The sequence below is a fragment of the Medicago sativa genome, chromosome 4, assembly GCF_051527215.1.
Source record: "Medicago sativa cultivar Bolivia chromosome 4, Bolivia_mono, whole genome shotgun sequence".
Lineage (NCBI taxonomy): Eukaryota > Viridiplantae > Streptophyta > Magnoliopsida > Fabales > Fabaceae > Medicago > Medicago sativa.
This window is the reverse complement of record NC_140752.1, coordinates 48,239,920-48,267,053: the sequence shown is the minus strand read 5'-3', so window position 1 is coordinate 48,267,053 and position 27,134 is coordinate 48,239,920. Positions and strand designations below refer to the sequence as shown.

Below are 27,134 nucleotides of genomic sequence, written 5' to 3'. Positions count from 1 at the left end.
TCCCCAACCACTCCACACCTCCCTCAACCCCTAAGCCACCCTCACCTTCCTCACCTCCTTCTCCCTCTCCTCCCCACCTCCAGCTGCCCTACCTCTCAGACCTCCTCTAGAGAGAACCTGGAAACTATTCTTACACTGAATACCAATAGATTCACCCACATCAACGATGTCCTCTTCCACTTCTTTAGCGTTTCCATGAAGAGCCGCCCAATTCTTCCAATCTTTTGAATTTGCTGAAGGACCTGAACCCACCGACAAAGAAAAACCATTGTTCTTACAAGAAGAAGTTTTTGAAGATGATTTAGAAGATTTACCTTTGACCAACCTTCTCTTGGATTTTTTCAAAGATCGAATCAAAGCATTTCTATCGACTTCTGACAATCTTGCAATTTTTTTCATACCAATCAAAGATGGAACCACCTTGTGTTTTTTTATAACACGAGCACTGTTCTTCACATTGTCCACTTCGGTCCCTTCCTTCTCAATAACCAAATCAGCCGCAACCTTACCATTAGCTTCAGAAGCATGATTTGTCCAGTCATCTTGCATTTGATTAACAAGAGCATCTACTACAGGTTCTTCTTCATGCATACATACAGGACTTAAATTATCTGAATTACAATCATCTTCCGAAGCATTAAGACAAGCATCAACAGCAAAATCAAATTCCAAATCTTCAATAAAACGAATAGGGTACACCCTCCCATCAATTGTGAAACGAACAACATGATTAATTTCTTTCAAATCAGAAGTAGCAATTAATATACGAGCATAATCCAATCTCTCTTTATTCACTGTAGCATCATCAATCTTGAGAAGCCTACCACGAATAGAAGCCAATTCCAAGAAAAAAATATCATTCCAAGCATGTAACGGCACCCCATAACACCTAATCCAAGCACCCCTCACATAATCAATACTAGCATCCTTAGACCACGGCCGACAATCATATAGAAACTTGCCCATAAAATCTGCCGCCGAATTAAAAAGTTCCATAGCATCACCATCCACACAAGGATATAATAAAACATTATCCCCACCCATAGGAATTAAATTAAAGTCCAAAAATCCAGCATCTGAAAAAGATTGTTGAATACCAGAGAAGCACAAACCATTAAAGATTTTAGCCACAATACATTTATGTGCCCAATCGACATCCGCAAGAACCGGTACATACTCGCGAACCTCCTCTGAAACAATATTGCCACAAACAGAAACAGCCCCTCCCCCATCACTAGGGCTCGGTTTCCCCACCTCTTCCACCTCTAAAGAACTAGCCTTACTAATTAACCCTTCATTTAATTATGTATGTAGTCTTTATTATAACTACATACATTATTAAATGAATGAATCTAAAATGTTAATTTTTGTTTGTAGTAAAGACCGGAGGATGTACTCCCTCTGTCCTAAATTATAAGCAAAAAAACTCATTTTCTTTGTCTCAAATTATAAGCAAAAAAGACAAACTTTTATCATATTTAATTATGTTTTTTCAAAAAATTATCTTTTCCATAGGAAAATTAAATGCAAATTGCATTCAATTTGCTCTCTTTTTCATTTTCTCTATAATCAACTACCAATGAAAATTGTTTTTACATCTTCCTATAAAACTTATTTCAAAGATAACACAAAAAACTATGTTACAAACTACTATGTTTTGGTTTTCTTAATAAGTGTGATTTTTATTATCTTTTTTGCTTATAATATGGGACAGAGGGAGTATCATTTAGTAAAACACATTTATTAAATATGGTTATGGCTAGTGTAATAATTATTTATGATTGGTATGTTGGTGAAAAAAAGTAATAAATATTGTATTGATATTATAAAAGCGACAAATAATTTGACGAAAACAAATTAGAAAAGAGGACACTTACTATAGTAACTATAATCTCATCCTTTATTTTATGTGACATTTCTTTATAAAAAAAGAAAAAAGAAAAATTTGGTGTGTACTTGATAATGTTATAAATGAGCTGTATTTATAGGAAAATAGTATATCTTATGGACTAAGCCTAAAAATCTAGTAGTATGGCTTATTAACTCATTTGTTATATGGACATCCACTATTAATATTTATAACACTTCCCCTTGGATGTCCATCGAAAATATGCCTCATTAAAACCTTACTAGAGAAAAATCCAGTGGGAAAAAATCTAGTGAAGGAAAAAGAGTACCATATCCGTTTTGTGTGTGATAATCTACCTCATTAAAATCCAATGGGATAAAATCATGGTTAAGGGAAAAAGAGTGCATAACACATTTATGTCTCCCCTTCATAAAGACAGACATATATGACACGAAGAAAGTAAAATAAAATTTGTTCAGCAACTTTGTCGGAAGATCTGGTTTATCTTCATAGTCTTATTCAAATTAGCAGTCCTTGAGAATTTTCTTCATATTGAGTTGTTGCAAGAGCCCCTTCATCCGTGCGGAGCTTACTAACCTTCTTCATTATGTTGCAGGCTACCGCGGATGTATGAAAGAACTTTGTATTCATGTCCCATTCCTTCAACCAGTGCATTTTCGCTCTCTACTTCCAAAAGGACTTCTCTTGTACAAGAAGTCGAGCATGCTTCGCTCGGGTTGCTACATAATGCGCAAGCATCATACCATTCGGCTGGGCACGTAGTTCCTCTAAAAGAAGGGTACATTGATTAATTTCTTCCTTAAACCAAACTCTCTTCCTTCTACCCCAACATTGCAACTTCGTAGAGCAATTCACAACTCTATCACCGAGCTCCAACCCCATATTACCACCCCAATCATTCACCACCACCTCATCAATATTGTCCTTTAAGAGCCAACTATTTTCAAATTTAAAAGAATAATTATACCTCTGATGAACCGTAGGTATAGTTTCAAGCAATATTGGAGAGTGATCTGAGTGAGAAGTAAGCAAGTTTGTAAGTTTGACTTCTGGAAAACGTTGCAGCCATTCGAATTTTCCCATAGTCATATCCAATCTTTCTTCTAGCACTCGATTGGTACCCGGACTCTTGATCCACATAAATGGATGCCCATGCAATTTAATATCAGATAAGGTAGAATCATCAACTGCTTCACGGAAGCCCATACACAACCAATTTGGATGAGGATGAATACCAGCATTGTCTTGTTGAGACGATAAATCATTAAAGCCCCCAATGATACACCACGGAAGAGATGAAATATCCCACAACTCCCAAAGTAAATCCCAAGCATCACGACGACGGGCACGTTCATGAAAGCCAAAATAACAAGTTAATCTCCAATCACCAGCTTCTCTATCCACCACGATCAGATTAATGAAATTGCGAGAGTAATTTAACACACGACAATTAGAAACATTCTTCCAAAACACTGCCAGTCCATCGCTCTTGCCTTCTACATCAACTGCTAAGCATGAATCATATCCCAACATGAAGTGGATATTTTCCATGCTTCGATTATTAGTCAATGTTTCAGATAGGAAAAGAATGTCTAGTTTGTGTCCCCGAGCCAGGTTTCGAAGATTACGAATTGCACTCGGGCTGCCCAATCCCCGACAGTTCCAACTCAAGATAATCATTGGTTTCGGCAGTCCTGGCCGCCAGGACGTGCCGATAAAAAATGCTTGTTAGTCTGATTTGTGGAATCCTCGACAAGTTGTTTTTCCTCTCGCATACGTTTTCTCTGAAACTGGAAATCCATATCTTCATTATATTCATTCTCACTTGTATTGTGCACCTGGTTGTGGTTATCATTAGTCGAGGAAATGGTTGAGTAAGATGTGCCCGATCTCAAATCTTCGGTAAAAGTCAGTAAAGGAGCATTTGCATGCCTTAACTCCTTCATACCATTGTTGGCCCCACCTGACACAATCGTAGAACCAATCTGCTGGCCCACCAGTACCTGACTCATGGTCACCCTCGCCACAGTAGTCGGAGATGCCTGTTGCCTACTAGGCTCAGACTGCCATCTATTTCGGCCCTTTTCCTTCCCTCCTTATCAACATCAGCCTTAGAACTTCCATCCTTACGCAGCCACTGTGATGACGCCCTCCCACCCGACTTCCATGGATCTGCCCTAATCACATTTGACCACCGTTTTGGAATCGCAACATCTAGATGAGAGAACCTAACCTCACACTTGTTCTCGCTATGTCCTAACACCCCGGTCACAAAATAGAAGGTTCCTAACTTCTCATACTTGAAATTCACCACACACCAGTCTCCCCCATTCACCTTTGTCTTCTTCCCTTATCTTTAATGGTTGTCTGATATCAAATCTCACCTTCAATCTCATATACTCACGCCAGAAGCTAGAATTGTTATTTCCATCATATTCCATAAACTCTCCAATATAGTTCCCTAACCCCATTCCTACTTTGTCCTTCATCATACCAGTTGGCGAATTGTAAACCTGAACCCATATATTTATATAGTTCAACTGTATATCCTTCAATGGCACCCCTATTTGCAGCTTATCCAAAACCAACAAGTGATTGTCATATGTCCACGGACCACTCTTCAGAACCTCCTCCATATCCAGTTTGTGAAAGAATTGGAACAAGAATAGCCCTGGTTGCATTTCTTTCGCCGCAACCCCCTTCACCGGTCGCCACACCTCAGACATCCGTATTTTTTTCTCCTTTAGTCGAACAGGTATTTACACTGATTTTTGGTAAACAACCGCTGGTTTAAAAAATAGTTACTTGCAAGATCAACCAGTAAATCTTAAGGACATATTGTGCTTTTATTGTTCCCAAGAAAATTGTTATTGTTCTTTGAAGAACTAAATTAACAGAAATAAATAAAACAATCGAATTCAACCTAGTTGAACTCAATCGAAATTTATTAAGTAAAAGTAAGATGAATTGCTCAAAAGAAACAAGTAAAATGTAAAGACATTTAAGAAAATAAGATTAAATTGCATTGATTGAATGTAAATTGGTACACAGATTCATACATTGCAACTTGTGACTCGTTTCTCGCTTCCATACGGATAATTTGAGTGTAAGTTTTTTGTATGATTGAATTGTGACCACTTTTCCTTGAGAAAAACTACTATTTATACAAATAAAAATAACTACCTAGATTTGAATTCAAACCTATAACTGCAATAAACTAACAAGTCATATCCATTCGATTTGAATTTCGAACGCGCTTTGGAAATGTGTGTCACTCGTCATCACTCAGTGATAAGTCTTCCAAATTTACCTCTTTCATCGTACCCACACTTGAAAGAAAACCAACAACACAAACTCTTACACGAAGAGAAACACAAAAGCTCTCACAAAGTTGGAGAGAAAACCTTCAGCAAGCATTTTGAAGAATCACTTTTACTGTATTGCAAAAATTGGAATCGCAGAATTGCTCAATAAATCAGAATCGCTCTATAAATCAGAATCGCAGAATAACGTTTTGAAAAGGATTTAGATTTGAATAGTAGAATCGCAACTCATGATGGAACTCAGAAACGTAGAATTGCAAACAGGCTTTTGAAGTTGATAATATTTTCAGAATCGCAGATAGCGTTTTAAGCAAAGCTCGTGAAAAATATTGTTTTAGATGACATCAGAGGGAATCACAGTCCCAAAGTTTGGAATCGCAAATCGCACTGCACATGGAACTTGCGATATCATAAGGAACCTGCACATAAAAAAAATCGCAGATAGCAAAGTTTGGAATTGCACTGCACATCAGAAGGAATCGCAAAGTTTGGAATCGCTGACGCTTGTTATCGCTGCCGCATGCATGCTTTTCTAATTGCAGTCGGAATCCTTGATTTGTTTTGATATTCATGTAAAAATAAAGTGTTTTGAATTGTTTCCTTTATTTTTAGCTATTTTATTTAAAATGGGAAAACTATATAATAAGCTTTTTATAGGGTGTTTAAGAAAACCTTATAGGAGTGTGATTAATGTAATTTACCTAAAAATAAAGTTCTATAACCATCTGCCATTCATACAATTCTTTTTGTTCATTTTAGATGAGAATTGTACATAATTTTCTTTAATAACAGGAAAAATTATTTTTTTAAGAAATCAAAATGAAATATATTAACAATGGCGGTGAAAGCTCCTCAGTACAAGATGTACCAAAGAAAATACCCCAATCAACAAACTGTCATACAAAGTATATACAAGAATAAAAGTCAGTCGAGACCCAAACACAGTAAAGGGTCCGACCACCATCTCTGAGAGCCATACACAAACGTAACATTTTTAGCTTTTAGCCACCAAAAAGAATGGAATTTAACTTTACCCCAGAGCAGCCACACACAAAGAAGCCAAAGTAATTGGAGAAACGATAGGCATGCCTTTGAATGACCTGTATAATGAGTAAATTGAAAGAAATGCTCATTTATATTGAGAGGGTCTACACCAGACACACCAATCCAAGACCTGATATGATGCCATAACGACCCGAACACTTCGCAATGGAGAAACAAATGGGATGCCAAAGAGTGCTTCTTAATTTTAAGCAACCCATCTATATATCTATGTCCTTAAAAAAAAACTATATATCTATGGTATAGAAAAGAAAGAAAAAAAGTAAAGTTGCATATCTTTACGCTAAGCAACTACCGCTAAATTTGACCTTAGTACTATATTTTAATTTTTTTAATTATAAATAAAATGGCATACTAATATGTGTTTGCTGAAACTAAAAAAGTTAAAGACCAAATTAACAGGTAGTAGGGGTGAAAAATTATAGGCCAAAACCTAGCCTACTTAAAAAACTATAGGCATGGGCATGGTCTATTAGTTATCACAAGCTCATTTTTAAGGTCTGACCTGACCCTTCGAAAGTTAGAATTTGGCTCTTCCCCCTGCGCAAAACACTCGTGCCTTGCAACCATGCCTAAAATGCCCTGCGTTAGTTAACTAACGCAAGTGTAAAACTATGCGTTAGTTACCTAACGCTGTGACACTTAAGATGCGCATGACTAAAACGCTGCGTGAGTTAACTCACGCAAAGTGTTAACACATGCGTGAGTTAACTCACGCCCAGTCTGTGCAGAAAACCATTAGAGGCAGAAACCTCTATTTTCCCTAATTTTTTCAGTCCTTCTTTCATACATTCATTCATTCATTCAATTGCATGCATTTTTCATCATTTATTCAAGCATTCATTCATTCATTCATTCAATTGCATCATAATTAAGTTACGAAAATGAACGAAATAAAACAACGAAAAATGTCATAAAAACGCCAAAAAGCGCAAATGTAACAGGATTACAACCAAATCCAACAAAATGTCATAAAAAAACTACAAAAGTCATAATGCTCCATCCCGCGGATTCCTACTCCTCCTCCGCGGAGTTGGCGTCTGCTGCAGCATGCTCCACTCAGTCTGTATGCTCTGCATCAAGCGAATAACCTCCTCTGGATTACAAAACACATCAGGATGCCCTATTGCACCGTCCACTCTGGCTCTGATGTTGTTGATGATCTGGTATGGGTCGGGAGGATGTCTGGCCCACTGCTGCTCAACAAGAACCTCCTCGTAAGGAGGGCCAGGGCGAGGATGGGCATCAGCTGCGTAGTCAGGAATGACCCCAGGGGGGGGGGGTCAGTATAGGATGTGATAATCTAAGGAACCATCTCATGTACCCCCTAGAATGAGCCCACAACTCGTTATCCGGAATCGGATGACCCTCTACTGATGGCTGAGAACATGTATAGCAAACACCGTGAAGGCCTGGGCCACGTCGTCTGCCGCAAGAAGCTCAATGTCTGTTGAAGGCCTGGGCCGTGTCTGGACAAACTCATACTGCCTAAGAACCCGCTCTGGCAAGTGACGGACCATCCTGTCTCTGCCGGCCATGATCCATCCGGAGTACCAGCATATGTCCTGAAAGGGCGTGATGTGTCGTCTTCTCTCGTACGGACTCCAGATGACATGAGAATGGTCCATCGAATCAATGGCATCTCTGTAGTGTCCAGGATTAGAAAAGCCCCTGGGAGGTCTCCATTGACTCACAAGCGGGGAAATAGTAGGGTCGTAGTCATCATCATCAATCCTTGGAATGATGTTCATGAAGTGTGCCAAAGTCCATCCCTGCAAACACAAAGAAACAAATATTTATTTCAACACAAGTATTATACAAACAACTAAACATTTGCGATCTAATAAGTAAAAAAGAAGAAAAACAAATGTTACCACAAGCAAGGTCATGTAACCACCACAGGAGGCCACAGATGAGTCGGATGTAAGATATAGCTGGTCATATAAGAAAGCAAGTCTCATCCCACCCAATATTTATTTCAGCACAAGTATTATACAAACAACTAAACATTTATGATCCAATAAATAAAAAAGAAGAAAAAAAAATATTACCACAAGTAAGGTCATGTAACCACCACAGGAGGCCACAGATGAGTCGGATGTAAGAGATAGCTGGTCATATAGGAAAGAAAGTCCCATCCCACCCTATGACCAGCTGTCCAATTCGTCCATATCTTGCAGCGCAAGCAGCCACAACATATTAATGCTTCTGTTGTTCTTGCTGGCAAAAATGGTCCAGCCAAGCAAGAGCAAAAAAAACGCCTTAATGCAGGCCATCCTAACTTCAGTTTGCTCATTTTGCTCCTCTTGTGTGTTAGGCTCAAGCAGCTGATTACACCTATTCAAGAGCTCCTCGTAGCGCTGCTTCAGTATGCCGAAACTGATGTGAGCAGCACCCTGTCTTTACACCTCCTTAGCGGCAGCCTCTGCTGTAAAAAGTAGGTCCGCCGACATCATTTCTATCCCCTCCTCACGGGTTAACTCTTTATCAGGAAGGAGCCTCCCAGTGATGGCGATGCCTAAGAGACACGCCACATCATCTAGTGTGATGGTCATCTCCCCAACAGGTAGATGGAAGCCGCTGGTCTCCTCATGCCATCTCTCTAACATCGCACAAACGAACCCGTGAGAGATGTTCTCGTACCCACTAGTCAGGAGGGGAGTAAGACCGAAAATATTCACTTCTGACCAAAACCAATCATTTTGTGCACCCGGCTGAGGCAATGTCAACTTTTTAAGGCTCAAACTCTTCCCGTGCGAGATACCTTTCACCCTATGTTTTTTTCGAAACTGAAATACAAAAACAAAAAACAACAAACAACACTGTTATATAAATAATAAGTAAAATAAACATTAAATACATTCTAACATAAATTTTCATTCTAACATTAAATAAGTAAAATATTAATTAGAATAAGTTGTATAAATAGTAAAAGAAGTAAAATAAACATTAAAATATACTTACATCGGCATCGACCCATATTCTGCATGCCACATGTCCACTAAAGCGGGTAAAAACATGAGGTCATAAGGCCCCCATCCATAGCCGTCCGGTCCGGCCTCATACTCTACCCTCAGCACCTCCTAAGCATGACCCCCACCATCATGTTGATGAGGCTCCTCAATATCAGGATGCTTTTGCTCAATAGCAGGCTGCTCATGATGATCATCATAGTGATGCTGCTGATACGCATCAAACTGATAATGGTGAGGCTAAGGCTGCTCAAAATGATACGCCTGATCCTGCGCCTGCTGATACACCTGATAATCCTGCTGATACTGCGTCGGGTCCACCATCTGGGATAGACCTGTCTGGGACGATGATCCCTCCGCAGCATCAACTCTAGCAAGTCTCGTGCCCCCACCTCTCCCTCGATCAGCCATAGGAGGGTGTAGTGCCTGCTTCTCCCTCCGTGCACTACTAGTAGAATTCTGCACTCTCCCTAACCTAAGTCTGTCATTCGTCACCTCAGGCGGCCTCTGAGATGTTTTCCTTCGAGACATATCTGCACAACATTTAAAAAAGCAAAAAATCAATGACACATTTTCACACGGACATTGTGTCATTTCTAACAATTCAACAACAACACTAATATTTCGACAGTGTCATTTCAATCCGTATACTACCATATTGCAGTCAAACATATTATAATCAACATTAACAAACCATATTCTAACTAATTTGATCATTCACAATCCAAAAAAACCAAAAAATTATCATTGAGACATTTTACTAAACACATAGAGTGCAATTTTCAAACTACTAAGTAATCTAACAATTTCTAACACCTAAACTACCACATGTTACTCTAAACAACAATTCCTAAGTTAATTCATCACTAACAATCATAAAAACTAACATGCAAGCAAAATTTATATAAACCTAAAAATGCTAAATTTCTTCAAAAATTCAAAAATTTCAACCAAAAAAATGCAATCAAGTAGGATAATCATCACTTACTTAATATTGTGGGAGAAATTGGCTTTGAATGGCACAAGAATGGTGAAAATCGCACTTGGAGGGGAAAAATTCGTATTTTGAGAAGTTGGAAAAATGAAGGTTTGAGTTACTGTGTTGCTGTTAAATGACTTAAGTAACGCTGTGTGAGTTAACTCACGCCGCGCTACTTAAGTCACGCAAAAATTACAAAGTGCGTTTGCTAAGTCACGCAACGTGACTTAACTAACGCAGGGACATAATAGTATTTTCAGCTGGGTGGGAGCGAAATGTGCTGGGGGAAGAGCAGAAATCTGAAAGTTTTACCATATAGCCCTACACTTATACCTTCACCAAGGCCGGCCCATAGCCCGTCGAGGCTGGGCGACGACACCGGGCCTCCAATTTTTTGGGGCCCAAAATATTTTTTTTAATATGTAAGACACGAAAATAATGGTTATATATATATTAAAAGCATATTATTTCAGTTTGTACAGCTTGCTTTAGTGGTGTGGTCACTTTTTGTTGAGTGTGAGGTCATGTGTTCAAGACCCACCAAAGTGTGATTTATAATTTTTTTTTAAAATGGCTTATTTATTTTTTTTGGGGCCCGGAATTTAATTTTTTTTTGCATTCCTTATAAAATTAAAACCGGGCCTATGAATTTGTTAAGACACGCGTACAAATCATAAAAAATCTCAATTTTACTTTTTTTTTTTCATTGGATTTCACTCCACAAAATGTTTCCGGTGCCCAGAAGTTTTTTAGAATTGAATAATTTCCAAATAGTCAAATTTGTAAATTGGGAAACACCTCAGTTGGGTTTCATGGAATTGTAAACATGCTGAATTTGTGATTTTTGTCAGCCTTTATTTCACTTAATCCCCCGTAAAGGATTGGTGATTTACGACTCTTCTCTTCCTGTTCCAACTTCATTGCAACACAACACCTGATTTCATCTCTCTCTTCCTTCTCTTTCCCCATTTCAATTTTTCTTCTCCTTAAATTTTGTATCTATGCCTGTTTTTACATTATAAAACGGGGAAAGAATCATAGTTAACAAAATAAATATCTCCTTAAATTGATCTATAATTCCTCTTTTTGTTACAACGCTCTTTTCAAATTCTTTTATTTCAATAAAAATTTGCGTTTGGTTTCATCAAATTATTGTTTTTATGTGCAAGTAATACCATTTTGTTTAATTATCAAAGTTGTGAATCTGCACTGACAGGAAATAATTGGGATGTGGAAACCCGGATGGGCGTTGCAGAATACACAAAATCTGCAAGTTATCAACACCGGCAAAATTTTCGGACAACTTAACTAAAGCTTTCCGATATGTTTTTGTTATGAAATCTTGTTGTATTTGACTACCGGAACACTCAAGTTTTCAAGAGGGTTATTCAATACTTGGAAACTTTTTGGTACAGAAAACAAATTGTAGGGTGTAAAGGGGTAGCACTTTGGTGCCATTAATGGCACCGTGCCATTAAATCTGGGCCACACAAACACATTGTCATTGCATTTGGGCCACACAACACATCTACCTTGGTGCCATTAATGGCCCAGATTTAATGGCACGGTGCCATTAATGGCACCAAAGTGCTACCCGGTGTAAAGTGAAATCACTACCAAAAAAAAATACATCACTACCAAAAAAGAGTGAAATGATAAAAAGGGTAAAATTGGTTTTTTATATGAATTGTTGGGGTAAAGGTATAAGAGCACGGGTATGTGGTAAGATATTCCCCTTTTAAATGTCTGATAAAGTCTGAAAGTCTATTTAAAAGTTTGTTTATATTAAGTCCTAGCAACACCAATAAATCTACTACTAAATAGACCAAAACTTGTCTTCGTGAGCTTAACTCAGTTGGTTGGGACAATGCATAAAATATGCAAAGGTTCGGGGTTGAAACCCCAGCCACTACCAAAAAAAAAAAGACCAAAACTTACGAAAGCTTAAATCACTGAAATATGTCTACTACTAAATAATGAAATCTTATGAAAGTATATTCACACCAATATATCTACTACTAAATAAACAAATCATATGAAAGCTTGAGTTTATGAAGAAGAAAAAAAACTTCAATAATATCAATAATGGAAGATATATTATACATAAAGTTTAATAGGCCGGTTTAACGGGCTTAATATGCTTTTTTGTAAGCATTAGTCTGACCTATTTAATTAAATATAGGCTTTATAAAAAGTTTGAGCATAACATTTTTATTAAACGAGTTGGACCGAGCTAGGCTTTAAATAAGCTAGACCATAGGTCCTTGTTGGACGGCCCGGACTATTCCCACCCTAGGTAGGGGTATAATATGAAACATTAGTATATATTTTTATCCTGATTATGACAAGAAATTAAGGCCGGCTACATTACAATAACAAGATTTTATTGATTATAGGTAATTCTTTGTTACAAAATTAACAATCATGTATATAGAGTACAAAGAATCAATCGAAATGATTTTTATCTGTGTTTATAGATCTCCTTTGCCTTTTAATATATCTATATGTGTGTATTTATTTGTCTTTCTTTGTCTTTATCAGACCTACAATTCTACATTTGTTTCTCTCTTATTCTTTGAGTAAGCTTTCACTTTGTTATGCGAAAACTGTCCTTAACTTCTCTTGTATCTGATGTCACAAACTGCAATGAAGGTTGAAGTAATTCTTAGTGCACAAAATCACAAACTTAAATATAATATGATAAATTACAAAGCAAGGAATGATAATTTTATGAGGTTGGAATATAAGTATTTTGATACTAACCTCTAAGTTTAAATCATTTCTAGTAGCATGTGCTCTTAAATAACCAAACTCAGAAATCCTTTTCAAGCTCCAGCTCTCAGCCTGCCAATGCAACACATACAGTTTAATTGCCTAGTAAAAAAATCATAAGCATAATTGCATGTTAAGTAACTTTCTTGAAAGAATAGAAAGTATAAAAAGAGTGAAGGATTAAGTATAGACATAAATCTAAATTGCGGTATGCATTTGCAATAGTGGCCGCAATATAAAGGTTTGAGATGTCTCTGCAACGGCTTTGTAATCATAATTACGTCTTTGTCGGCAGCGATGAAGCACGGACCTCGGATTAGGCGTGTCCCGGTGTCGGACATGTGTCGTGTCCGACACCGACACATATAATTACACTGAATTATGTGATTTTTTTCAAATTATTAGCGGTGTCAACGTATCAGTGTCAGTGTCGTGTCTAGTGTCCGTGTCCGTATCTATGCTTCATAGGTCGGCAGTATTTTGCTGAAATATCAAAGTTAGCAGCATAACTGCCACTGCGCTATAACCTCAATTTAGAACAATCATTATAAAAGAGTGTGACGAAAGGAAAATTAGTTACATTGTTTGAGAATTTGTCTAAGGCGAAACCAGCCATGCCAATGACAGCATGTACAGGTGCAGTATAATTTCTGTTATCATATGTGTCTACTCCCTTTTGATCTTTTATAGGAATGGCTTTGCACTTATTCTGATAGACAGAACAAGTTCTCTCATAATTATGCACATGGCCAAAAAGAACCAAGTCAACCTGTTTCATGTTCACAATGTACATAAGTTAGCTTCTTATACAAGGAACTATAAATAACCAAATTCCAAGAAAGTTTGATGTTCTTGCCTTATTCTGTAACAGCAATGGCTCCACAGCTTTAATAAATTTCTGATCTTTAGATGACAATCCGTTGTTGGAAGTGTACATTGGTCTATGTCTGTATATTAGAATTTTATGTTTAATAGATGTTATGAAGTTGATAACAATATTTTAAATACTGAACCAAACCAGATGGTTTAACTGTTTGAATCTTGAATCTGCCTTTACTACAATTCAGTTATTTTGGCGGTTTGGTAGCTGTTTGGTTTCGGTTCAAGCGGCTAAAGGTGGTTGAACCATGATCCGTAGGTCTCACGAGTTTGTTGTCTAGTTCAGTTTTTAAAACAATGGTTCGGAAAAATTACACAACGATCACTTACCCCATGAAAATCAGCCAAGGAGTATGTTGTCTATTAACAGATGCCATGTCCTTTTTCATCCAGTTATACTGCAAAACAAAAATCACATATAAATGTCTCAGCTATTTGATTAAACTAGAATATTTGAAATTAAAAATAATGAATTTCTTTATTATTTTACCTGCTCAGAATTTTCAGACCAGCCATGTTCAGTTGATATTACTGTGAAATGAACACTTCCTTGTTCAATAGAGTACCAAGGCTTATCCTTTGCTGCAGTTGGCATTGGAAAGTATGTTTCATATGGTACACCGCATTCACCACCAGAGTCAGGAGTAACATAAACTGAACCAGAATCGACATAATCTCTGAATATAAATAAGAACAAGTTCAGTAATGATATGTCATAACTCATAAGTCATTGCACACTCGCATTCATTTTCTTAATACATAATTTGTATAAAGTCATTGCAATACCTCTCATGATTCCCAATTGCTGTCATGTATGAAACTCTTGAAGCTACTGGACTAATAAGGTTCAAGAAGAAATCCCATTCTGCTAGAAAACCAGTTGCATAACTTATGTCTCCAATGTGAAACACCGAGTTTACATTGTTGGAGTTCACTTCATTAGCTATAGCTTTGATAACCGATAGTGCTCCAGGCTGTTCAAATTCAATCAAGATGGTCAAATCGAAGATGTAGCACCGACACTTCAAATTGAAGATGTGTTCAATTATATATGACATGTGTCGATGTCAGACACAACACTGACACATGTGATTACATTCCATTATTTTCATTTACTTAAATTTGTGTGTTCGGTGTCTATGCCAATGCTTCATAGTTCACCACTAGTCATTTCTTAATGCGTGTATGCATTAAAATTCCAAAGCTTATTTAATTTGAAATAGAAATTTACCTGAATGTAGTGTTCTTCTGAAGCATCAAGAGGGGTTTTTCCCATGTCACCAAAGGAAATGAATTTCAGCTCATCTGATCCTCCAGCTGGTGGAGTTGAAAATTTGGTTTGTTCACTCCAATCAGCCGAGTTACTAGACCATCATCGGAACAAAATCAAATTACTTTATGAGCAAAATCATAACTTCTTGTCATAATTTGTTCACAAATATAAATATTTGCAAATCAAGTGTACAACTAGTATTCCATTAAATAGTCTGCCAACGGTTCTAAATTGCGGTCTATAACTGGCAATTGTGATCACATTTTACCACAATATCAAAGTTTTCGGTATAACTGCAATCGCAACCACAACATTTTTCATACTAATTTAAGTTATGAACACATCTAACATGGAAACTTCATACCTTCCATATCTGTAGGAGTAGGCACTTGATGGCTTAAGTCCAGTCATAAGTGCTGAATGGATGAATCCTGGATCATGCCATCCAAAATCCTTGGCAGGACTAGGCACTACTGAACCTATCAATTCAAGATGGAAAAAATTAATCTTAGATAAAGCTATTTTAAAGCTATATATAGAATCATATATGAAACAGAGAAACTCTTGTGTGAACCAGAACCCAGAAATTTGGTTTGGTCACACATAGAGTTTTTGCCTTCTCTCTCTTCACAAATAAACAAATACTTTCCATTTTCTCTCTCTTCTCTCTTCTCTCTCTTCTTTCTTTGGTTGTGACCAAAGAAAATTTCTTGGTCCTGGACCACCTAAGAATTTCTCTATGAAACAAATACTTAAATGAGCATGGACAAGTAAAGTTATCACTCACTGCACATATCTTCTTGTGAAAAAGTAGTGACTGCAGAAGTTACTGTTTTTCCATTTGCATATTGGATTTGCTGAGGTTCCTTGTCCCCACTAACCCACGTCAATCTCATCTGCAACACCAATCATTTTATAATTATTAGATTCTGGTGTATGAGTGGCCATTTTGTCGGTATCTCTGGCATTCTTAATTCATATACGTTGTTAGTGTAAAGATTTTTTACACTTTCAGTCAATCATAATCGTCATATCGTTAAAAATATTTGAATAGAATCATTACTACTTATAAAGTCACACATGTTATTGATTTGTGATTTCGAGAAAGTGGAAACTTTTTAAATTAAAAATGTATCAAAATTAAACTCTTTCATGTTCGGTTGGATTTTGGACATAATAAAAGATTAACTAATATTTTTTCCGTTGGTCGGCCTAATATAAGAGTATGGTTCTAAATAGAGGTCACGGTAACAGTTGAAGTTGTGTTGCAATTCTTTAAACTGCAGAGAATTGCGGTCAAATGTGGGCGATGCAACCTCATTTGCAAGTGCGTCACAGTTTTGGCAAAATCAAAAACTGTTCTGGACTGGTCAGAAGACCAATCCCACGATAACGTGGCTTAAACTTGCACCGCCTTAAAGCCCCACGCCTGAAGGAACACATCAACTTTAATGCGCCGCACTGCAGCCAAGCACGCCCCCGCGAAGAGGATCATCCTACACGTGTCATCTAACCGCTCCCTAATCACACTCCGCAAAACCCGGGGACAGTTATTCTCAACGCGCGCCTATATAAGGGTGACATTGCTTCACCCTCAAGGTATGATTCATTTTTCACAACACTTTCTACACACTCTTTCTCAGTTCCATTACTGACTTAAGCGTTGGAGTGCTAACGTGGTTCCATTGCGAAGACTCATCACCACCGTACCAGAGCACTTTCCACCACCATTGCCTCTCATCCATCCTCACCGGACAGATCAAAACCATTATATTGCGGCCCAAGTTTGCAACCGAGAACCTTTATTTAAAACCATGCATTTCGAAATAAATGAACAAAGATGATTTGAAGCATAACACTAGTAATGGTACTTACCGATGTTGCAGTTGAATCTATACTTGAGATATGTCCATGAAGTGGCTTCTTAGGATTAGCAAAACTCAGAGGACTGGACCTTCCAACAAGGCAGGGGCTGAGAAAGCCACCACTGAAGAACACAAACTCTATGTCACTTCTAATGTTGATAACATGAAATTTTATTGAACCACTACAAGTTGTCACACTGCATTTCCCATTCTGTTCTTTCTTGCATTCTTTCTTTTTGCAGCTCATGTAATCTGGATCGTTTTTCAAGTATTGTGCCTGCATTTTAGTTATTAATCAGAATACACACACAAACATTATTATTATTTCAAGTAATATATTAAAGACTGCAATTGCAGAATTTATATTAAAGGATAAATTGCAGTATTTTTTATTTTTTTTGGTCTTAGATGAAGTGGTAATCCACTGAAAATAAACTCACATACAACTGTGAGGTCCCGGGTTCAAACTCGGGTCATGACGTCCTGCCTTGTAATTTCGGCATTTAGCAGTTGAGCTATGACTTCTAGACAAATTGCAGTATTTTTTTTTTTTTTGGTACAAAAAGAGGGCAAAGCCCAAATTGCAGTATTTATATAGCGTATTTAGAACTTAACCAATTATCAAACCGACTAGCCAAATAATTAATCTCCTAGACCACTAATATAATTTTATTTTTCAAATTATTACTATTCTTAATATATGTCAATTCTTTTAATATAATCTTAATTTCATGACACATAATTAGTTATTTTGTGATAAACACTTTCACTTAAAGATAAAAAAATCAGAAGTCGCAATTTTCTTCATGATCATGTCCCAGTTTACTTACCTTTTAGCTTCGTATTCAATTTAAGGACTTATTAAGAAATATAATGTTATTAAATTCATAAATAAGGGAGATAACTCTCATGTGTAGTGGTCCAACCCTTTGGTTTGTCTTGATTATACTACTTGGTAATATTTTGTTTCATTCTACTATGGATTTTTAGGGACGCTTGTATTGGGTACTCTTTTTTTATCTCTTTGTGGCACCCCTTATGCAATGGGAGAGAGTTTAATCTATACTAATATCTTTTAAAATCAAATAAAAAGATGTATTGAGAATATCATGACAGAGAATTGAGAGCATTTTTTCATTTTCACGAAGATGAAATATTAGAGCCCATTTTCTATTCAAAAATAAGTTTATTTTTTATGTAGTGTCGGCATAAAATGTTTTATACTCTCAAGTCTCAACACATAACAACCAATTGTAAATGTGATTTTAGAAATAGTTATGGTATACTCAAACATTTTAAATTATCTCACGGTTGCAATTGATTGATGGTGTAAAATCTTTTGTTAAATTTAATAGTATAAAATCTTTTTATACATAAATTAAACATTTAATAAATTTATATTCCACAGGCAAATAGGAATATACCTTTATTCTACCTTAACCAAAACATCTTATAGGAATGCCACGAAACATTGTTTTGATCTCAATTTGGATAAATTATTGCGTGAACGTAAACTTTGACAATTACGTCAAGAGAGCATATTTTTTTGGCTTTAATGTCCATGTCCCTCCTATGACAGGTACTATCTCATTCTTTGTGTTTACACTTGAAAATAAATATACGATGATGTAAAATAAATGTTTAAGTATTATCAAAGATATAAAATTAGATACTGAAAAAAATATAATATTTTCCTTTGCAGAAAAATAGTATTAAATATTTAATAGATCTATATTCGAAAAATATGATAAAAAAAATTAAGGCTTAAATGGTTGTGCTATTGAGATCGTAATGTCGTCACATGAGGAATTAAAAGAGAACACGTAATATGCATTTATGTATGATTTTGACGTGTTGGGATGAATGCATATGTTAATAATGTTGATTCTAAACCATATGTAAGTATCTTTTGTTTATGCAATAAGAGGCAATTATTTGAACCAGATGTGTGGATATTGAGGGATCCAGAGTCCCCCACTGCATTGATAAAGACATCATGTAGTTACACATCTTCGTCGACTTAAACTGCTCTATGGATTTGAGATTGGCCAACTGATAGTATATTTTCATCAAATTATTTTTAAATAATATATTGATCGTTAATTTAAAATTGAACCAACTAAATTAATAAATAATCCATGCATATACCGTCCGTGTGAATCTTAATCGGTTGATAGAGTTTAAACTTCAAAAGGTGTGCGTGCAAGTTATGTAGCTAATGATACGGTGCTTCTAATCTAATAACATAGACATTTAAAAATGTTAAATATAACTGACAATGGATTGGTTCAGATGGAGGGCCGGACCTTGGGGTGTGCAAACCACTCAATGAAACTGGACCTCCCCAAGGTATCGGTCTAAAAAAAAAAAAATTATAGCCCAATAGTACCACTAAGTACTACCCCACTACTCCCCAGGTTTCCACTTTTCATTTCTGTTGTCTTGTTTTAGGCCTATTAGAATTGGGGCCTTTTGATTTTGGTGTTAGGTGGATGTTTTTTTGGATGGTGGTTTGAGGTTCCTCATGTATACGGTAGTGATTTTCACCTTTAAATGTATAACATATATACGACACCTTGTATTTATCGTTTAAAAAATTTAAATTGAACATTGTTCTTTTAAAAAAAAAATGCATTTTTATTTTGACGAGTCTCTTTTCACTTACAGAACCGAGCCTCTGGATTCGTAAAAACGGCCATGTTTAGATGAATAAGGAATTAGAGCCTCTTAAACATACTGTCAGAAGTTTAATTTCTAGCTCATGTGTATAAAAACAATTTGATTGGGAGAACTAAGAAGGCATCATATGTGCCCCCCACATGTTTGGTTTTCTGGACGGTGATTAGTCCCTGTTATATGACGATGAAAACTTGGTTTCAATACGGTGAATTTAGACTCATACTATTTTTGAATGGTCCACGTTTAAATCCTTTGATGATAAGCAATACTCTCTTGCTCAAAAAAAAAAAAAGCAATACTCTCAATCACAAGGTGCGCATGAACAAAGAGCAAGCGTGTATGAAGATATACTTGGAGGAAAGGCTATGTGGCACCAACGACCAATTAAATGCTAATTTAGTAGTATGAATGAATTATGGGTAGTTGACTTTTGCATAGATAATTTCAGCATTTAATTAAATAGGTTTTTAATATTGACAAGAGCAATTATTAATAAATGTTGATAATATGATCAACCTCTAAATGAAGCCTCCTCGAGTTTAATTTTTTACTAAATATAAGAATGTTAAGGTTCTCATTAATGCCAACACAACTATTGTTTTCATAATATTTATGTATATTGAAGGTGACAACTTGGTTGATAACTTGATGTGTGATATCAACCTAATCACCAATAAAATATTAAAAAAAAAAATCAATAGTTTTTTTCTAAATAGTAAAAGAGTTTCTAATTAAGGAAATTTAATTAATATTTTGGGGTTTTCCAATATTGATCTCAACTATAGCTTGCTAAGTTGTGAGAATATAAACTAGCATAAACCCTTGACAATACAAAATGATGGAAATAACTTTCCATTTATTTTCTTGGAATTATAATATAAAAATATCAATAAATATCCAAAGGTTGTGGTGGGAATTAACCTCGAAGATAAGGTGGTTGAAAATGGATTGCAAACCAATTAATAATTTGCCAAACAAGCTAGAAGTAATATACTTATGAGCCATGCTATTGTTAGAAACCATCAATATCATGAATCCTCGTTGCTCCCTTTTTATTAATTTTCCCCCCGTTTATTTACTTATTTTGTTCAAGAATTTGAAAGAGAATTTTCACCAAAAAAAATAATAATTTGAAAGACATCATAAGCTGTGGATATTATGCAAACATGTCTTACTTAATAAATTAATGTACTTTTTAGAAATAAAGAACCCATATCATTAATCTCAAAGAGAAAAAGAAAGAATAAATAAAAAAATAAAAAAATTTCAAAGTATGTATTGTGTGCATGACATACCTTGACAGGGTAATGGCAAAGCAGAGGAAGTTTTGCAGTATCACCAGTTTGTAGATAATAGAACTCATTGAGAAGACAAGCTTTAACACTGCATGTATTCAATTAAAAGAATAAATTAAAATAATTAATTAACATTCATTTTCATCACCAATGTAATATTCTTACTTGGAATTTGAAGGTGAGATCATAGCCACCCAATCTCCATCTCTCGGTTTCGAAACGCCGGTGACGGTAACCGTGACAAACTCCTCATCCAACAATTTAGAATTTGAGCTGATATTCAGTTTAAGATAAGGACTTAAATGAGAACAATCATTCAAAATTCTTCTATTTATCAACCTAAAATCTGATAATGCAGTAAAATTTTGGTGTAAGGATTTAGTGTGTTTAACCGTAAGGTCCAAAGTTGAGGAAGGGAAAGTTGTAGACATTGAAGGGCTAATAAGGAAGAAAAAGAGTAAAATGAATACATGTTTGAGAACCCAATTTGAGGATTCCATGAATGAAGATGAATGGAAAGTAAGACTATAGAATTTCAATTAAGGTTAAAGCTTTTTGTGTGATTGTTTTGAAAGGAAGAAAATGAGGCCTTGGTTTTGGTTTGTATCTTTAATCAAACTCTTTCCTTTTCTTAGTAGTAATGATGATAACTCTTAGGATTTCACAAAATGAGAGGTGCTTTTATAAGTGAAGAAAACACGCAGTTATTGTAACATGTCAATTGATGATGGGTTTACATGTCATCTTTTAAATCAACTCTAATTCAAATGTTAAACTTTTTTTTTCAACTAGTATCCCTATATTCCATGCTTTCAAATGTTTAAGTATGCTCCCTTTTTTTTCGTTCTGAGCTTAGCTCAGTTGGTAGGGACAATGCATAAAATATGCAAGGTCTGAGGTTCGAATCCAGACCACCACAAAAAAAAATACTCCCATTTTTTTACTTTAGAAATAACTACTTATCATCTTAGTATTATAAAGAAATATTATTTTTTAAGTTCCTTGAATAATTGATGCATCTAAAATATTATTATAAACCATATTTATCAATTGATGTGGATCACATATAAAATGGTAGGATCCATGTTGATTTCACTTAATGATTGAAGGAGTGTTAGAAGGAAAATAATAAGTTGAAATATAATTAAAACTAGGTGTAAAAAAGTAAACATTATCCATACATTAGTATTTAAGCTCAAATAGTATATTCTTCTATCTATTTTTTTTTTTGAAGGATCTTCTATTGTATTGCATAACCGTTCAAATAGTATATTCTTCTATTGTATTGCATAAACGTGAATGATGGTGCCTCCTAAGGATTAGGGAAAGGAGCATAGTACGTGTGGGGAACGTGGTTTCTTTCTTTGACATGAATTTTGTCGGTTTATAGCTTCACTTCTAGGTGGATGCATGGCTGGTAACAGCCTTTTCAATCTCTCTTTTATACCTTTTTATGTGTGTGTTGTTTTCTTTGGTGATATTTCTTATGTATATATATGCTACCCATATTCCTAAATGTATTCAAAGGAAAATAGCTTATAACAATTTATTACTTAAAATGTGTTCAATATAATCCGGTATATCTAGCAAGACCTGAAAACTAGTTAAGGATGTAGTCGCTTTAGCTAATCTAGCAATGAACTGCCTCATTTGCTTGTATGTCCACAAACTCAACAGTAGAGTTTACATAATATTAGTAGAAGATAGTTTTACAATTATAAATTATCATTACATACTCTGTAGCATCATGATGACCAGATAAGAAACTATCCACGGCTTTTTTGGCATCAAGCTCAAAATCAATATATCTCAAATGCAAGTGATATGAATCCATTCTAAATATGATATCAATCCAAGACTTTCACCGATATGTACCCCTACAAACTCTCCACATAAAAAATTTTACCTTTGGGGAACCTTAAGCTTCCAAGTTAGATTCAAAGATCCTTGAACCTTGAAATGAGAAGTATCAAGCAATTCTTGAATGCATAAGTGATAAGTACTACGAACTCTATAAGTCAAGGTTATTCCCCATTTAATATTAAAGGATTATTTAAGAAAAATTAAAAAAAGTTTGTAAACAATTAAAAGAATGTAATAACCTTGCAAAATTATCAGCATTAGCTTTACAAGCTTTTTTATTTACACATTATCCTTAATTTCGTCAAAAAAACAATTTTTTTAAGGAATAAATTCATTGCATTTCATTAGCTAAAATATGCCAAATACATGTAGGTACATCATCAATAAAATGGGGGCTACGACTAGACAGGGCGGCCTGAGCTAACTCATGAGCTACCCTATTTGCTTGTCTCCTATTGAACTCAACATGTGAGTTCTGAAATCTATCCTCTAGCAGCTGTTTACAAGCAGTAATAATACACCCAAATTCGCTGCTATCATCTAAGCTAGAATTGACACAATCAACAACTCTTTTACAATCAAGGACAAAATAGACATTATCAAACTGTTGATTAGAGATCCAATCCAAACGGTATGCAATCCAACAGCCTCCCCCACATCTATATCACAAAGAGGAGCAAACCATTCCGTTCTTGCAAGAACAAATGCACCATCATCATCCCTAAGGCACATACCCGATGCAACCCTGTTAAGAGAAGTGGAAAAGGATGCATCAATGTTGCATTTATACCTGCCAGGTGCCAGCTTCTTCCAATGATCTTCTTCTTGTCTTATAGGCCGCACCTGTGGTATGGTGGTTTGGTTGCTGCTGCGAGACCTAATGTCGTGGGCTGCTCTCCATTCTTCAAGTAAATGAGTTGCACGTTGAAACACCTGCACATTGGTTTCATTCTGTTGCTGCCATAGTTTCATATTCCGGCTCTTCCAAAGACTCCACATAATTGTGGCCATAAGTTCATATTGCATTGAAGAAAAATTCTGCAAAAAAGTAAATATGAGAGCATGAATATTATAGTCTTGATGAATTAAGCACCCTGTCAATTGTGTCCCATAAATGCGTGTCCCGCCATACTTGAACAGCTTTAGGGCACTCAATAAGAATATGGATGCTATCTTCATAATTGTTATTACATTGAACACAATCAAGTGGACAAGAAACTCCTCTACTACTTAGACGACCACGTGTTGGAAAACAACCACGACATACACGCCAAAGAAAATTCTTGATTTTAGGAGGCACTTTTAACCTCCATATAAGGTTCCACCGGCCATGCACATGCATATGAGAGTTATCTGCAATTTCAGTCGCACATATTCTATACGCACTTTTAACAGAATATTTACCACTCTTTTCCCCTTTCCAAATCAATTTATCTTCCGTTACAAGTGGCTGGAGCGGTGTGTCAAGAATTAATTGCACAGTGTGCGCATCAAACAAGTTATGAATAAGGGGCGCTTTCCACATCTTCAATTCTTGGTTAATAAATTCACTTAATTTCACCTGCATCAAAGGCTCAAAAATTGGATTAGTTGTGGATAAAGACAAACCATCCTTTAGCCAAGGAGCGCCTAAAAAAGGTATATTAACACCATAACCTATTCTCCAACGCGTACCCTGTTTCACCACAATTTTGGCACTAAAAATACTCCTCCAAACATAGCTTGGGTTATGCCCAATATTTGACCCAATGAAGTCAGAATTAGGAAAATATCTAGCCTTAAATAAACGGGAGACAAGACTAGACAAATCAGTTTGGAATCTCCAACCCTGTTTGCCTAACATAACCACATTAAAAGATGTCAAATCCTTAAACCCCATACCTCCAAAATTCTTATGAACAGATAACCTTTTCCAAGGCATCCAATGTAACCCTCTGCGCGTATTACCGCCATTACCCCACCAAAAAGCGTTTATCATTTTTTCAATTGCATCAACTAATTTATTTGGCAGTAAAAAGATACTCATAATATAAGATGGGATAGACTGTAGTACCGGTTGAATCATAACCTCTCTGCCGGCTTTTGATAAACACTTGCTCCTCCAACTATTGATTTTATGCCAAATACGATCTTTGATGAATCCGAAAGTTGCCTCTTTACTTCTACCCACCATGGATGGAAGACCAAGATACTTGCTTGTTCCCATAACTGCTCTGACACCTAATATGTTTGTAATAACTTCCTTCAAGGGAGTTGGAACAACACTGCTAAAGAAAACTTCAGATTTTGGAAGGCTAATAGCCTTCCCCGAAGCTAACTCGTAAGTATGAAGAATATTCTTCATAACCTGCGCTTCCTTCTCATCTGCTCTGAAAAATAAGAAACAATTATCTGCAAACAAAAGATGAGAAATAGTAGGTGCATGAGTACAAATAAATATTCCATGGAGATCTCCGCAGCGTTCAACTTTACGGATAAGAGCAGATAAACCTTCAGCACACAAGATAAATAAATAGGGCGACAACGAGTCTCCTTGTCTCAAACCCCTGCCTGCTATAATCGGACCCACCATCTCATTATTAACCATGACAGAATAGTCAACAGTTTCAACACACATCATAATCCATCGGACCCATTGCCTATCAAAACCCATCTGAATCATCACTTCCTTGAGATAAAGCCAGTCAATTCTATCATAGGCCTTGCTGATATCTAATTTAAGTGCAACATTTTTATCTATTACTTTCTTGCTTACTTTCATATGGTGAACCACTTCAATTGCAATCATGGAATTATCAAGAATAGAACGCTCTGGAACAAATGTTGACTGATTTTCAGAGATACATTTATGCAGAATTTTTTTAAGTCTATTAGCAAGAACCTTTGCCATTAATTTATATAAAACATTGCACAGGGCAATCGACCTCCAGTCCTTCATGGATTTCTGCTAATTACCTTTGGCGATCAATGCAATATTTGTAGAATTTAGCAACGGCGGAAATTGATTATTGTTGAGCCAGGCGCAACACTCCTGAAAAATACAAGAATTACAAACAGACCAAAAATGTTGAAAGAAACCCTGATTAAAACCATCCGGGCCAGGTCACTTATCTGGATGCATGGAAAACATAGCATCCTTGAACTCATGAGCCTTAAAAGGGGCGATTAGTAAAGCATTATCATCATCAGAAACAACTTTTTCTATAATGTCTACAACCGGTATACGAGTACCATTACTCTCCAAAAATAATGTTTCAAAATACCCTTTTGCAACCTGACGCATACCTTGTTCATCTGCAACTCGGATCCCCACATCATTTTCCAAAAAATTAATATGGTTTACCTTTTTCCTAGACGTGGCTGAAGCATGAAAAAATTTAGTATTAAGGTCACCATCACAATACCAGTGGGTCTTAGCTCGCTGCCGCCAATACTTGTCCTCTTGAACCATCAAGTGCGTCATACGCTTTCGCAAATTTGTCTATGTCTTTGGATCAGCCGCTGCCCCTTGGTTACGACAACGATTCAATTCACGTCGACAATTTTCAAGCTCTTGCTTAAGTCCATTTCGGTTTGCCTTGTTCCATGAGCTGAGGTCATTTGCGCAAATTCCAAGTTTTTCAACCACCTGCATACCTGCACTAGACTGCCAACTATCAGAAACAATATCATAAATTTCTGGTTCCACACACCAAGCATTTTCAAATTTAAACATCTTCCTAGGAACCCAAGCACGTTGAGACTCCTCTTTTTTTTTTAAAAGAAGTGGATAATGGTCGGATGTTGGTGCCACTAAATTCTCAACCGTGACATTAGAAAACATACGAAACCAATCTGCATTAGCAAGTGCTCTATCTAGCTTGACCTCAAAAGCTCTAGGCGTGCCTAAACTCTTAAACCAAGTATACGGATAATCTTTCATATAAACTTCAGTTAACCCTACATTAGACACTGCTTGCCTAAACCCATTAATAAGCCACCTAGGACGTATAACACCTCCGCTCTTTTCATGGGCATCAAGAATATCATTAAAATCACCTAAAATACACCAAGGAAGAGAGGTGTTATTCGCAAGATTTCTCAAAAAATCCCATGAAGCACGCCTTCTTCTACCCTCGGGAAAGTCATAGTATCCTGTGAATTGCCACTTTCCTTTATTTAAATCATTAACCTCAACATTGATATGATTAGCAGAGTAATTAAGAACTGTACAAATAAAAGAGTTTCGCCAAAAAAATGCTAATCCACCACTTCGACCATTACTACTAACTTCGTCAAAAAAACATTATCATTAGTGTATAC

The 27,134-nt window shown here is 36.1% G+C and overlaps 3 protein-coding genes across 3 annotated transcripts; all 3 read right to left on the bottom strand.

Annotated features, from left to right (window-relative positions):
- Positions 1-30: 30 nt before the first annotated feature.
- On the bottom strand, positions 31-2,507 carry LOC146929460 (uncharacterized). Its single transcript, XM_085707331.1, has 2 exons — positions 2,447-2,507; positions 31-1,292 (listed from the first exon to the last, which is right to left on the bottom strand). Exons 1-2 carry the CDS (start codon positions 2,505-2,507, stop codon positions 31-33), a joined length of 1,323 nt encoding a protein of 440 aa, XP_085563457.1.
- Positions 2,508-2,533: 26 nt separating this feature from the next.
- LOC146929459 (uncharacterized) lies at positions 2,534-3,550 on the bottom strand. The gene has a single exon (XM_085707330.1). It carries the CDS (start codon positions 3,548-3,550, stop codon positions 2,534-2,536), a length of 1,017 nt encoding a protein of 338 aa, XP_085563456.1.
- Positions 3,551-12,569: 9,019 nt separating this feature from the next.
- On the bottom strand, positions 12,570-21,624 carry LOC146929458 (putative inactive purple acid phosphatase 27). The gene is made up of 13 exons (XM_085701373.1): positions 21,135-21,624; positions 20,970-21,057; positions 17,006-17,272; positions 15,918-16,026; positions 15,495-15,609; positions 15,089-15,221; positions 14,644-14,831; positions 14,348-14,534; positions 14,188-14,255; positions 13,835-13,925; positions 13,559-13,747; positions 12,970-13,050; positions 12,570-12,847 (listed from the first exon to the last, which is right to left on the bottom strand). The coding sequence occupies exons 1-13, from the start codon at positions 21,467-21,469 to the stop codon at positions 12,794-12,796; spliced, it is 1,905 nt and encodes a 634-aa protein (XP_085557499.1). The 5' UTR covers positions 21,470-21,624; the 3' UTR covers positions 12,570-12,793.
- Between the last annotated feature and the right edge of the window lie 5,510 nt (positions 21,625-27,134).